This window comes from Salvelinus namaycush, chromosome 2, assembly GCF_016432855.1.
Source record: "Salvelinus namaycush isolate Seneca chromosome 2, SaNama_1.0, whole genome shotgun sequence".
Taxonomy (NCBI): Eukaryota; Metazoa; Chordata; class Actinopteri; order Salmoniformes; family Salmonidae; genus Salvelinus; species Salvelinus namaycush.
In genome coordinates this window covers 39,226,973-39,241,545 of record NC_052308.1, presented here as the reverse complement: position 1 = coordinate 39,241,545, position 14,573 = coordinate 39,226,973, and the positions used below count along the sequence as shown (strand labels likewise).

The following is a 14,573-nucleotide window of genomic DNA, read 5'->3' as shown; positions in this document are numbered from 1 at the left end:
CCTTAATTGGGGAGGACGGGCATGTGGTAATGGCTGAAGCGGAATAAGTGGAAAGGTATCAACATCTGACACATGGTTCCCATGTGTTTGATACTATTCCATTCGCTCCATTCCAGCCCTTATCATGAGCTGTCCTCCCCTCAGCAGCCTCCACTGGAGTGAATGAACATGATGTGTTCAAAGTCTGGACCTCCTAAGTGGGCCTGGACTCCATTGGTGAACATTTCACAGCATACATACACATACAGCCAATGTCACTGTCTGCAATAAGCCAACACTACTATTAATCAGCTTGGATGACATGCAGTCAGGCCTCTGGAGCAGTGTGTTCCTGCCTGGGTGTTTTCTAATGCCAGGGCCTGTAGACAGACCCCATGGGCAGAGGTATGGGTGTGTGAGCGATGATTCTGCAGCAGAATGGCGCCCACACTACTAATGATGTCGTTTGTGTGCCGGCGGGTGAGCCCCGCTCTGCCAAGGCGAAGCGTTTTTCTCCCCCAGTCCCTCCCTGCATACCACAGACAAATACATTCGCAATCGTTTTCAATGCTTCGGCTTCCACTTATGCATATTTGGAATGCTCATTAAGGCATTATGCCTCTATTAACAAAACCCTGACCAAAATATATACATCTATGCAGGAGTGGAAATTAACGCAGGCCCGCTTTTGGCAACCATGGCATAATCGAATTCATTTCATTCTGCCGTACTGTGATTAGGCAGTAGTTATTTGCATATCTGAAAATGAACCCAGGCAGGCAGAGAACAGCAGGAGGTTTTCCTGATGATGAAGAAATGAAGATGGATCCATTGATCACTGCAATAAGATCTCTGTCATTATTCTTGATTCATCATCACCATTACGCGTTGACTCAAGAGGAGTGTCTTACACAAGAGGCTTGGGCTGTGCATTAGCAGCCTACGCACTCTGATATTGAATACTCCTTATGGATTGTGCAATCCATTCACCTGAGGTTAGGCATTGTGTTTTCATTGTATGAAGTTAGTAAGGTGGAACTATTTAGTTTTAGAGTCAATGATACAGTTGTAGCTAACGATCACGGGACGAGCAAATCGAGTCAACAAGAACCATTGGAGAAGACAATCAGAGCAGTCTCATGTTTTTATTGACTGTAAAGCTGTTGTTGTTGTTGTTATTCTTCTCTTAGACAAGTTGTTGTCTCCCAGACCTGTTGACGAGGACAGAGCCTGTTTGGAGCCCTCCAAATCTTCTCCAGAGCTTCTGTCTGGCCAGTCGACCCCTGTCCCTGACCTCCCCCCATCACCATTACCCCTGCAGGACTCGGACAGTGATGACAGTGAAGGGGAGAGTGATGTGGATGAAGTCTCTGAGCCTCAGTTCTCAGTGGAAGACGTGTTCACCTTCTCTTCTCGGCCCCACTCAGCCAAGCGAGGCCAGGGACAAGGACATGGAGACCAGGGACAGGGCCAGGGACATGGAGAGACCTGCTGGACTGAGGAGGCAGCTCAGGCCGCTGACACCTACGGCCAGCAGGACACGGGAGGGCACAGGGGGGCCAGGCCAGACGACGACTTCCTAGCCAGCGAGAGTGAGGAGGTATGTCTATGTGTCTCAAACGACTGGGTCTGTTCCAGATTTGCTGGAGGATGAAGAGTACACACACACACACACACACACACACACACACACACACACACACACACACACACACACACACACACACACACACACACACACACACACACACCCTGTGCCCCATGACACAGTCCTCTCAACATCATTGTTTTTCTTCTTCAAAACATTTAGTTGCTCTGGTACATTTAGCTTCAATAGAAACCTCAATAAAAACCTCAACAATAGAAACCTCTCAGAGATTGTACAATAGAAACCTCTTAGACCCCCCATGACCTTCAGATCCCCTGAATAAGCAGTCCTACCACCGCCACACAACAACTCCAGTAGGAGCTGCTTCCTTAAAGCAATTGAGACACTCTATGGGCAAATAAAAGGATAGATTTTAAACGTAACCAAAGCATAAACTAAGTGTATATAATAACTAACTATACTCTTAAATCTTATATCTGAGACCGTTAGTGCAAAGTGATTGTGATGTGTTATTGTCTTACCTACTTATCTTAAGATGAATGCTCTAATTGTAAGTCGCTCTGGATAAGACCGTCTGCTAAATGACTCAAATGTAAATATAAAATGTAAGAAAGTGTTTACACAGCAATGTAACCCAGTAATAAAGAGCTGCTGATAAAGAGCTGCTGAGGAGAATTTTTATAAGTAATGAGTACAAAGGCTATTACCGTTAGATGTATTCAAAGGAAAACGAATTGTCTTGACTGGTTTTAAATTTAAGAAGGAATATAATTATTCAGATTTAAGACTTTCATTAATAGTCAAATTCAGAATAAATGACTGGTCCTTGAGGTGCTCATTGTTCTTTTCTTGGCTTGGCCTAATGGATTCCACAAGGAGAGAAAAAAGCAGTGAGGGTCAGTTATTTTATACATTCAGTCCATTTCTATATGAAAGAAACTGAATCATGATTCAGTTTTTTTTTTTTATGGGTCCTGTATGAGAAATATAATTCAGTTTGTTGTGTGAGAAACATATCACTCAGCTGGCTCAGACTAGATAACTTCCATTAGAATTGAGAATATATATTGTTCATCCTCAATTCAGTTGTGTGTGAGATAGAGAAAGATAATTGAGTTGTTGTGTTGATGCGTCCCTCTCTCTCTCCTCTACTGTCCTGAGGGAAATCAGTTTCATCTTCAACATACATATGCTCTGCTACTGTTAATTAGGCCACTTTGATTGATGTGTGTGTGTGTGTGTGTGTGTGTGTGTGTGTGTGTGTGTGCGTGCGTGCGTGCGTGCGTGCGTGCGTGCGTGCGTGCGTGCGTGCGTGCGTGCGTGCGTGCGTGCGTGCGTGCGTGCGCGTGCGTGTGCGTGTGTGTGTGTTAGCTGCTCTGCTAGTCTAGAAGAACACATTGTAAAACCTCTGGTGCTTTCTATTTTTCTTTCAATTCCCATCTTGTTCTGTTTGCTTGTTTTCAGCCAATCATCTTACTCTGGGAGACCAAGGTTAATTTGAATAAACAACAGACTAGACAGTAGACACACAGCATGTTTTAGGTAATTCATGGGTTCAAATATCCAACATCACAACTTACTACCATATCCACAGGTAGTCCCAGTTGGCCTTAAAAAACTCTGTTATTAAACACTGAAAATAGCTTCCTCTTCTCCCTAACCTACAGTACCAGTCAAAAGTTTGGACACACCTACTCATTCAAGGGTTTTTCTTTATTTGTACTATTTTCTACATTGTAGAATAATAGTGAGGACATCAAAACTATGAAATAACACATATGGAATCATGTAGTAACCAAAAAAGTGTTAAACAAATCAAAATATATTTCAGATTCTTCAAAGTAGCCAACCTTTGCCTTGATGACAGCTTTGCACACTATTGGCATTCTTTCAACCAAATTCATGAGGTAGTCACCTGGAATGGATTTAAATTAACAGGTGTGCCTTCTTAGAAGTTAATTTGTGGAATTTATTTTCTTCTTAATGTGTTTGAGCAAATCATTTGTGTTGTAACAAGGTATGGGTGGTATACAGAAGATAGCCCAATTTGGTTAAAGACCAGGTCCATATTATGGCAAGAACATATATTTGAGATTCTTCAAAATAGCCACCCTTTGCCTTGATGGCAGCTTTGCTCACTCTTGGCATTCTCTCAACCAGCTTCACCTGGAATGCTATTCCAACAATCTCGAAGGAGTTCCCACATATGCTGAGCACTTGTTGGCTGCTTTTCCTTCACTCTGCGGTCCAACTCATCCCAAACCATCTCAACTGGGTTGAGGTCGGGTGATTGGGGAGGCCAGGTCATCTGGCAAATAAAGAAAAACCCTTGAATTAGTATGTGTGTCCAAACTCTTGACTGGCACTGTATGTCGGAACCAAAAGACAGATTGCCTAAAAGTGTAACTTGCAAAAGACATAAAATACAATGTTACCAATGAGGGAAATCAGATTATTATCCCTTATTTATTCCATGTGCAACTCTGTGTTGTTGTATGTGTCGAACTGCTGTGCTTTATCTTGGCCTGGTCGCAGTTGTAAATGAGAACTTGTTCTCAACTAGCCTACCTGGTGAAATAAAGGTGAAATTAAAAAATATAAAAAATAAATGTATCCCTGATTATTACTAGATAATTAATTCATATGGACATACTTTTTTCAGAGTTGTCCACATTCGACGCCTCGTCCAAGTTGGATCATGCTTAGTAATTGGCCATGCCAGAGGTGTTGACTCTAAACTGCGTGAGGCCTCTATCACACCACTGACATCAGTGCCCCACTCAATGACATACGATTCTGAGCATGAAACGAAAAGCAGCAGAAGAAAAAGATGAGAGAGAGGTAAAAAGGGAGGAAGAGGAGGAGTGAAGAAGAGTCAATGGGGTTCGGGCTAGGAGTCAAACTTAACATGCCCTATCACCAGGTTGTCCTCATTAGTGAACCAGGAACCAGAGCCGTTTCAAGCCAAACCTACCGTTTCAAGCCAAACCTACCGAGACCATTAGCCGGGATGAAAGCCTAGCGCTTTACACTACTTTAAAGCCATTTTAGCCTCTGCCAGCTAAGCAAGACTAATATTGAGTCTTTTCAGATAGCCTGCTGCCATAGTTAATTGCAAGTAATTTGGGACGTGGGATACCAGCCCACGGCTAGCCGCCAGTATGGAATCGTACAGTACAGCCGTAGCAGTTTATTAGCTAGCTGGCCGGCACGCGCATTCTTTTGCATTCATCTGTGGCAGGTTGTGCTATAATTCCCTTCTTGAGGCAGACGTCTTTTTCTTTCAAGGTGTTGCGTCAGTGCCTCCTCTGTCCTTTTAGATATGTCTGCCTGGCTACCATTACTCATATTCTAATAATAAAATAAATTTAAAAAATCCTATTTTTAAACTGTTCCTCTCTATTTCTCCCAGGAAGAGACCTCCTCTAGGTTCCTCTATCAGAGGTCCAGTGTCCCCCCCAGCCCTGGTACTCCTGGTGTTCCCCCCAGCTCCACCCCTGGTATCCCCGGATCATCAGGCCTAGATGAGGACACTCCGCCCAGAGCACGGCCTGGGTCCAGTGGGTTCAGTGGGTCCAGTGGTGCGGACCGAACATTTACCATAGAGCGAACCCTAACCCACACAGACCCTGCAGGGTGTAAAACCAGGCTGGCTCCCCACACTGACTCCCAAGCATACAGGAGAACATTAGAGGTGCCTGGGGTGGTCCCAACCCGCTGCCGGTCACCCTGTCAGAGTACCAGGCAGGGGCAGAGACACAGCAGTCTGGGCCAGTCTGGACCTGGGGGAAGAGGAGGGGGAGCGAGCCAGACTCCGGACAGGAGCAGCAGCAGGACATCACTGAGCAGGAGATCTCTGCGAGAGATCATCCCCCGAGGAGACGCCACATTAGACAAGGTTAGGGACTGTCTGTCTGCAGCCAGGCATTTAGTATTCACAATCACATCCTTATTATCGCACTGTCTTCGTCAGAAGCTCTTACCCGCCCTGTGGGACAGAACAGAAACACATGATTTACCAAGAGAGAGAAAGTTCTGCTGTTAACTCCGCCATCTTCCATTTCCTCCTATACTTCTCATGTTATAATTAAGTGAGCAGCTGTCAAGTGACCATCAGTCCTGACTGTCTCTTGCCACTCTGGGATGGAGGCCCTGGGTGGAAGGGAGGCCCTGGGTGGGATGAGAGGGAGGGAGCCCCTAGGAGAGAAGGATGAGGGGGGAGCGAGAAAGAGGGAGGGAGAACCTGTCTGAGAGTCTAATTGAGCAGCCAGCCACATGCCTGATGACACAATCCGGCAGGGATTTACAGTTGTCAAAGCACATCAGATGTGCCACCGTGTGATTCCACCCCAAGACAACAGACTGATGCCTCATCAGTAACTTCAAGTTATAGCCTAGTAGTCACATATGCAGGACATGGATGTATCACATTCAAGTTATAGTCTAGTAGTCACATATACAGGACATGGATGTATCACATTCAAGTTATAGTCTAGTAGTCACATATACAGGCTATATGGTACTTTATTTAATCTAGAGTTCTCTGTGATTGTTTTTCTTCAGTGGTCTGTGTTTACAGTAGTATACTGTATAGTAGTTTTACCAATAGAAAAGCACTGCAATTTCCTGGATTTTCCCCCTCTGAAAACATGTAGTTACAAGTCTGCCTGTTGAATTGTCCCAGGCCAGCTTAAAAGAAATCTCTGTTTTGATACAGATAGATACAGTGAGTTTGTCTGTGCCCCTTGTTGATCCTCATTCTCCCACAGACATATCGCCAAAGCTTAATAATAGATAGAAAACAGGGAATCAGTGGCGTGGGTGGAGGGATACACAAAGAGCGAGGGAGTGAGAAGAAAAGAGGGAGCAGAGTGCATTTTGAACGAGAGATGTAGAATTATCACTGGGAACTGTAGGAGAGAACAGTCATTCCCCTTGACCTCTCACAACAGAAGAGCCCACTGTTTAATTAAAGATGTGGTGTGTGTCCCAAATGGCACCCTATTCCCTGTAACATGCAATTCTTTTAACCAGGGCTGTGGGCAAAAGTAGTGCACTATATAGGGAATATGGTGCCGTTTGGGACACAGCCGGGAAAGTCTGAGAAGTCTGAAGAGAGTTTTCAGGAAAGAGGAAAGGTCCCTTTTGACAAAGAGTGGATGTGACAGTCATGTGGCTGCCTGCTTTGTGCCAGTCTTTCTTCTATGGTCGGGGTTGACTCCTCTCCGATGCTCAAGTGGTTGCAGTCAGGATGGGCTTAGATAGAAGAGAGTGAGGAAGAGAAGAGAGAGAGAGAAGCTTAGATAGAAGAAGATTGAGTGAGGAAATGTAGAGAGAAGCTTGTTAAAGGGCTTGGCATCGTGCTGTTCAGCTTCTGATGGCATGATGACACGCCGTGTCGCACCCGCCCGCCTGCCTGCCTGTCTCTCCGCTCATCCCTCGCTTCCCCTCATCTCCTCTGCTCACATTAAAGTGTGTGATGTACATAGCAGAGCAGAGCAGTGATCTAAGAGCAGGTTTGTCAGTCATGCTGTGCTGAGGAGAAGGATTCTGCGATTTAAAATAGAGAGGGTGAGAGAGAGGGTGAAGAGAGGTGGGGGGCTAGCTGTCACACCTTGAGGTGCCCGGGGCCCACTCCCTTCCCGCCTTCCAGCCGCTCCTCCTAAGAGGAACCAGGGGATCCATGATCAGAGCACAGTATTTTGTATTTTTTGAAATATTTTTTAGGGATCCTCATTAGCTCTAGCTGACACAGCAGCTACTCTTCCTGAGTTCCACAAAAGACAGGGGAGTGGAGGGATCCCAAGCCCACAAAGGAGGCCTGCTGCCTGGGTCGCTGATGAGGCTCAGACACCCCCCTCAACCCTCACCTCATTGTAGTGGAACACAGCCCAGTAAGCTGCAGTCTTACAACCACTGACACACCCTGCTCCATGTCCCCAGCAGGTAGCCAAGTGAAGGCTGTTGAGCTGTCCTCTCATCAAGTCAAATCAAATTGGATTTGTCACATGCGCAAATACAACAGGAGTAGAGCTTACTTACAAGCCCTTAACCAACAATGCAGTTCAAGGAATAGAGTTAAGAAAATATTTACTAAATAAACTAAAGTGAAAAAATCTAATCAAAAAGTAACACAAGAAAATTACATAACAATAACAAGGCTATGGTTAGAGCGTTGGGCCAGTAACTGAAAGGTTGCTGGATCGAATCCCAGAGCTGACATGGTAAAAATCTGTTGTTCTGCCCCTGAGCAAGGCAATTAACCCACTGTTCCCCGGGCGCCGAAGACTTGGATGTCGATTATGGCAGCCCCCTGCACCTCTCTGATTCAGAGGGGTTGGGTTAAATGCGGAAGACACATTTCAGTTGAATGCATTCAGTTGTACAACTGACTAGGTATCCCCCTTTCCCTATATACAGGGGGTACCAGTACTGAGTCAGTGTGGTAGCCACTGAGCTAGCCTATGGTACAGTAGAGTCAGGGTCCTGATTGAAATATTGTCAGAGAGAGAGAGAGAAGACAGAGATGATTGTTGCGGTTCCCACTGGCCTGTGAGGCTCTCTTTCACGCCAGCAGCCATTGATCCTCTCTCAACCTCCAGGGTTTCCCCAGTCCTTCCTTTCGGACAAAGCCAGTTACCACAGAGCTCCAAGCCTCCAACTGAATTGATAGCTGGACGAGTTACTGTACACACACACACACACACACACACACACACACACACACACACACACACACACACACACACACACACACACACACACACACACACACACACACACACACACACACACACACACACACACACACACAAGACCCTGTGGGTGATATCCAAGCCTGGGCTGGGCCCTGGATGGGAACACTGAGACATGCTGTTTTAAACACACTGATTTCTTATCTTTGTTACACTTACACAGGGGTTGGTTGGGCTCAGGTCATTGACCTGTTTCTTCTTATTGGACGGATCGAACAGAACTTGCTATTTGTGGATGTGATGAAAAAGGATGATTGAGATTCTTGATACACACCATGGTCAAACCACAAAGCCCATTAAAAAAAGCTGTCAAATTCCTTTACTGTAATGTCTGGAATGCAGTGTGTAATCCATCTTGATTTTGTTTGTTGTCGATTTGAAGGTGGGAGAGGGGAGAGCGGAGAGAAGGCATGAGCCTGTTGGGTCCAGTAGCTGTGATTTGCGTCTGTTGGACAGCCTGCGTATGCAGGAGGAGGAGGAGGAGCTAAATATGCTGGCCAGTCTACGGCGGGAGCAGGAGGAAGAAGAGGAGGGGGGAGGAGCAACAGGTCTCAGTGCCTCTCAGATCCACCAATGTAACGTCAGCATCAGCACCAGCAGTGATGAGACATCCACCTGGACACACATACCTATGGTGAGTCATGTACTCCAAAGATGGTGGATAGATGAAGATGTCTTACTCAGGACGTTTGCCATTGACGTAGGGGGTTGGTGTTGCTCATTTCATACTCACATACTGTAATTTGCAGAAGCAATGAAGTGGGCCCAGATATCTATTATGCCTTCCCTTGTCCTTAAGCCCTTATTTACAGGCAGCTCTCCTGAGTGATACATCAAGGTGCAAATGGGGCTTATTCAAACAAGCTCTCTCTCTCTCTCTCTCTCTCTCTCCCAGGCTAGCTGCTCACCTTTGTTGTGGAAAACTCGATCCAAAGATCAGGCAGAGACTAATTGTATTATATAATAGTGAATATTTTCATCAAGAAGCTGTAGGGGAGATCCACCTCTGGTTTCACAGGGCAGAACTCAAAGAATAAATGGTTTCATGTCCCTTATATAGTGGGAGGTGATAATACAATCATGTTGTTTACACAACAGTTATTTCAATCCAGCAACAGTTCCGGAACACAATGGCCTTGTGTTAGGGTGCAGACATACCAGGAGTCTATGAAAAGCAGAACACAGAACAATAGCATAACCCTTGAGAAGTTACATCAGCTCACCCCAATTCTGCCATAACAGCTTGATGTGCTGTAATCATATAGCTGCTTTTTCGACTGTAACATCAGTGTCACGCTAGGGTATACACCGTGATGTTATACTAGAGAAACGGTGTTTCCGTAGCTAGGGCTGACCGTGAGGACCTGTGGAGAGTAAAATCAACAAACTCTACATAATCAAAACAGTTGCTTTATAAGAAGGTGTTGAATTTCACAGTTAGCCAGTGTTATGTAATTGCCAGCTGAAAAGTACCAGTGGCCTGGTTTTGGCCCCAAGTGAGAGCAGGTCCGCCGGAGCCATGGCCCAGTGAGACACGGGTGCCGGCCCGCGTAGATGGAAACAGAAAAGTCAGAGCCTTTTGGGTAAAACACTGGGGTAAATCCTGTATGGAAATGTGCCATTATAGAGTCATGAGATAAATACTGAGAACCTTTGCACTCTGTAGTAACATATGTAGCCACAGCGCCCCCATCAGGCAGCTGAGGGAGGTGCACTGAAGCTTTTTTTGTTATTACGCAGATTGTGATTTCACATAATACTGTATGAGATAGTTAGAAAAGATAGCAACATGCTAAATGTGTGTGGCGGGTATCTTTTTATGTTATTAGTCTCTGGTGACTGACAGCCTTTAAATTAAAATGTTAGCGGCCAGCCTGCATGCGAGACTTTCTTCTGGGTGCCGAGATTAGAATCTGAATGATTATAGCATCGCTGGTAGATTATGACGTTCTCTTTTCCTCATTCATTGTGTTCTGTTGTTCTCAGCCGGCCAAACAGGGCCATCACTACCAGAAGGAAATGAACCCACTCTTACACTCCAATCCAAGGTGAGCATACCTCAAATCTTGTCCCCAAAATAAACAACACATAAACAATGTTTTGTCTTTTAAAAAGGGGGCAGAGGTTTTTTTAAATTATTATTATTTTTATTTCACCTTTATTTAACCAGGTAAGCTAGATGAGAACAAGTTCTCATTTACAACTGCGACCTGGCCAAGAATAAAGCAAAGCATTTCGACACATACAACAACACAGAGTTACACATGGAATAAACAAACATACAGTCGATAATACAGTAGAAAAAAGTCTATATACAGTGTGCAAATGAGGTAAGATAAGGGAGGTAAGGCAATAAATAGGCCATGGTGGCGAAGTAATTACAATATACCAATTAAACACTGGAGTGATTGATGTGCAGAAGGTGAATGTGCAAGTAGAGATACTGGGGTGCAAAGGAGCAAGATGAATTAATAAATACAGTATGGGGATGGGGTAGTTGGATGGGCTATTTACAGATGGGCTATGTACAGGTGCAGTGATCTGTGAGCTGCTCTGACAGCTGGTGCTTAAAGCTAGTGAGGGAGATATGAGTCTTCAGCTTCAGTGATTTTTGCAGTTCGTTCCAGTCATTGGTAGCAGAGAGCTGGAAGGAAAGGCGGCCAAATGAGGATTTGGCTTTGTGGGTGACTAGTGAGATATAACTGCTGGAGCGCGTGCTACGGGTGGGTGCTGCTATGGTGACCAGTGAGCTGAGATAAGGCAGGGCTTTACCTAGCAGAGACTTGTAGATGACCTGGAGCCAGTGGGTTTGGCGATGAGTATGAAGCGAGGGCCAGCCAACAAGAGCGTACAGGTCGCAATGGTGGGTAGTATATAGGGCTTTGGTGACAAAACAGATGGCACTGTGATAGACTGCATCCAATTTGTTGAGTAGAGTGTTGGAGGCTATTTTGTAAATGACATCGCCGAAGTCGAGGATCGGTAGGATGGTCAGTTTTACGAAGGTATGTTTGGCAGCATGAGTGAAGGATGCTTTGTTGCGAAATAGGAAGCCGATTCTATATTTAATTTTGGATTGGAGATGCTTAATGTGAGTCTGGAAGGAGAGTTTACAGTCTAACCAGACACCTAGGTATTTGTAGTTGTCCACATATTCTAAGTCAGAACCGTCCAGAGTAGTGATGCTGGACGGGCGGGCAGGTGCGGGCATCGATCGGTTGAAGAACATGCATTTAGTTTTACTTGCATTTAAGAGCAGTTGGAGGCAACGGAAGGAGAGTTGTATGGCATTGAAGCTCGTCTGGAGGTTAGTTATCACAGTGTCCAAAGAAGGGCCAGAAGTATACAGAATGGTGTCGTCTGCGTAGAGGTGGATCAGAGAATCACCAGCAGCAAGAGCAACATCATTGATGTATACAGAGAAGAGAGTCGACCCGAGAATTGAACCCTGTGGCACCCCCATAGAGACTGCCAGAGGTCCAGGCAACAGGCCCTACGATTTGACACACTGAACTCAGAGAAGTAGTTGGTGAACCAGGCGAGGCAGTCATTTGAGAAACAAAGGCTGTTTAGTCTGCTGATAAAAATGTGGTGATTGACAGAGTCGAAAGCCTTGGCCAGGTCGATGAATACGGCTGCGCAGTAATGTCTGTTATCGATGGCGGTTAAGATATCATTTAGGATCTTGAGCGTGGCTGATGTGCACCTGTGACCAGCTCGGAAACCAGATTGCATAGCGGAGAAGGTACGGTGGGATTCGAAATTGTCGGTAATCTGTTTGTTAACTTGGCTTTTAAAGACCTTAGAAAGGCAGGGTAGGATAGATATAGGTCTGTAACAGTTTGGGTCTAGAGTGTCTCCCCCTTTGAAGAGGAGGATGACCGCGGCAGCTTTTCAAGATTTGGGAATCTCAGATGATACGAAAGAGAGGTTGAACAGGCTAGTAATAGGGGTTGCAACAATTTCGGCAGATCATTTTAGAACGAGAGGGTCCAGATTGTCTAGCCCGGATGATTTGTAGGGGTCCAGATTATGCAGTTCTTTCAGAACATCAGCTATCTGGATTTGGGTGAAGGAGAAATGGGGGAGGCTTGGGCGAGTTGGTGTGGGGGGTGCCGGGCAGTTGACCGGTGTAGGGTTAGCCAGGTGGAAAGCATGGCCAGCCATAGAAAAGTGCTTATTGAAATTCTCAATTATAGTGGATTTATCGGTGGTGACAGTGTTTCCTAGCCTCAGTGCAGTGGGCAGCTGGGAGGAGGTGCTCTTATTCTCCCTAGACTTTACAGTGTCCCAGAACTTTTTTGAGTTTGTGCTACAGGATGCAAATTTCTCTTTCAAAAAGCTAGCCTTAGCTTTCTTAACTGCCTGTGTATATTGGTTCCTAACTTCCCTGAAAGTTGCATATCACGGGGGCTATTTGATGCTAATGCAGTACACCACAGGATGTTTTTGTGCTGGTCAAGGGCAGTCAGGTCTGGAGTGAACCAAGGGATGTATCTGTTCTTTGTTCCACATTTTTTGAATGGAGGATGCTTATTTAAGATGGTGATGAAGGCACTTTGAAAGAATAACCAGGCATCCTCTACTGATGGAATGAGGTCAATATCATTCCAGGATACCCCAGCCAGGTCGATTAGAAAGGCCTGCTCGCTGAAGTGTTTTATGGAGTCGTTTAGACCCATTACGGATGCATGCAATGAGGCAGTGATCGCTGAGATCTTGGTTGAAAACAGCAGAGGTGTATTTGGGGGGCAAGTTGGTTAGGATGATATCTATGAGGGTGCCGTGTTTACGGATTTGGGGTTGTACCTAGTAGGTTCATTGACAATTTGTGTGAGATTGAGGGCATCTTGCTTAGATTGTAGGATGGCCCAGGGTTTTAAGCATGTCCCAGTTTAGGTCACCTAGCAGCACGAGCTCTGAAGATAGATGGTGGGCAATCAATTCACATATGGTGTCCAGGGCACAGCTGGGGGCAGAGGGTGGTCTATAGCAAGCGGCAATGGTGAGAGACTTGTTTCTGGAAAGGTGGATTTTTAAAAGTAGAAGCTCGAATTGTTTGGGTACAGACCTGGATAGTAAGACAGAACTCTGCAGGCTATCTCAGCAGTAGATTGCAACTCCGCCCCCTTTGGCAGTTCTATCTTGGCGGAAAATGTTATAGTTAGGGATGGAAATATCAGGGTTTTTGGTGGTCTTCCTAAACCAGGATTCAGACACGGCTAAGACATCCGGGTTGGCAGAGTGTGCTAAAGCAGTGAATAAAACAAACTTAGGGAGGAGGCTTCTAATGTTAACATGCATGAAACCAAGGCTTTTACGGTTACAGAAGTCAACAAATGAGAGCACCTGGGGAATAGGAGTGGAGCTAGGCACTGCAGGTCCTGGATTAACCTCTACATCACCAGAGGAACAGAGGAGAAGTAGGATAAGGGTACGGCTAAAGGCTAATAGAACTGGTCGTCTAGTACGTTCGGGTCAGAGTAAAAGGAGCAGGTTTCTGGGCGCGATAGAATAGATTCAAGGCATAATGTACAGACAAAGGTATGGTAGGATGTGAGTACATTGGAGGTAAAACTAGGCATTGAGTAATGATGAGAGAGATATTGCCTCTAGAAACATTTAAACCAGGTGATGTCATCGCATATGTGGGTGGTGGAACTGAAAGGTTGGTTAAGGCATATTGAGCAGGGCTAGAGGCTCTACAGCGAAATAAAACAATAATCACTAACCAGAACAGTAATGGACAAGGCATATTGACATTAGGGAGAGGCATTCGTAGCCGAGTGATCATAGGGATCCAGTCAGTAGTTGGCAGCTAGCAGCTAGCAGGCCGGGGATAGCAGATGGGCCTTAGAGGGACGTCACGACAGAGGAAAGTCTGTTTCCGCCTCGTTGTGTCGTTCCGTCGATAGACCAGTCGTGATGGATTAGTAGGGTTCCGTGTAGCAGAGGGGTCCAATTGGCAAATGGATCTATTCAGCTAACAGTCCAATATGCTCTAGATAGCTAGCGGGCCGCGGCTAGCAGATGGGCATTCAGGGGACGTCGCGACGTATGAGCCGGTTGAGTAACCCCCTCGAGCAGATTGCGTATTAGGTTGGGTGGAGGAGGTTTCGTCCTTTTTGAATTTCCTAACTGTACGGGTCCTCCGCCAACTGTTTAAAGGTAGCCAATATGTTCAGCCTGTAAATTATGTAACCTCCCTTTCCATCAAATCTCTTCTGTAA

General features: G+C 45.6%; 1 protein-coding gene across 1 annotated transcript in view; it reads left to right on the top strand.

Moving 5' to 3' along the window:
* The window catches only part of cfap20dc (CFAP20 domain containing), a 56,552-nt gene that overhangs the window by 30,453 nt on the left and 11,526 nt on the right, over nt 1-14,573 (top strand). The window contains exons 10-13 of the mRNA XM_038965466.1: nt 1,170-1,579; nt 5,001-5,486; nt 8,726-8,977; nt 10,330-10,391. Coding sequence (XP_038821394.1) covers nt 1,170-1,579; nt 5,001-5,486; nt 8,726-8,977; nt 10,330-10,391 — 1,210 coding nt within the window. The remainder of the gene's footprint in view (nt 1-1,169; nt 1,580-5,000; nt 5,487-8,725; nt 8,978-10,329; nt 10,392-14,573) is intronic.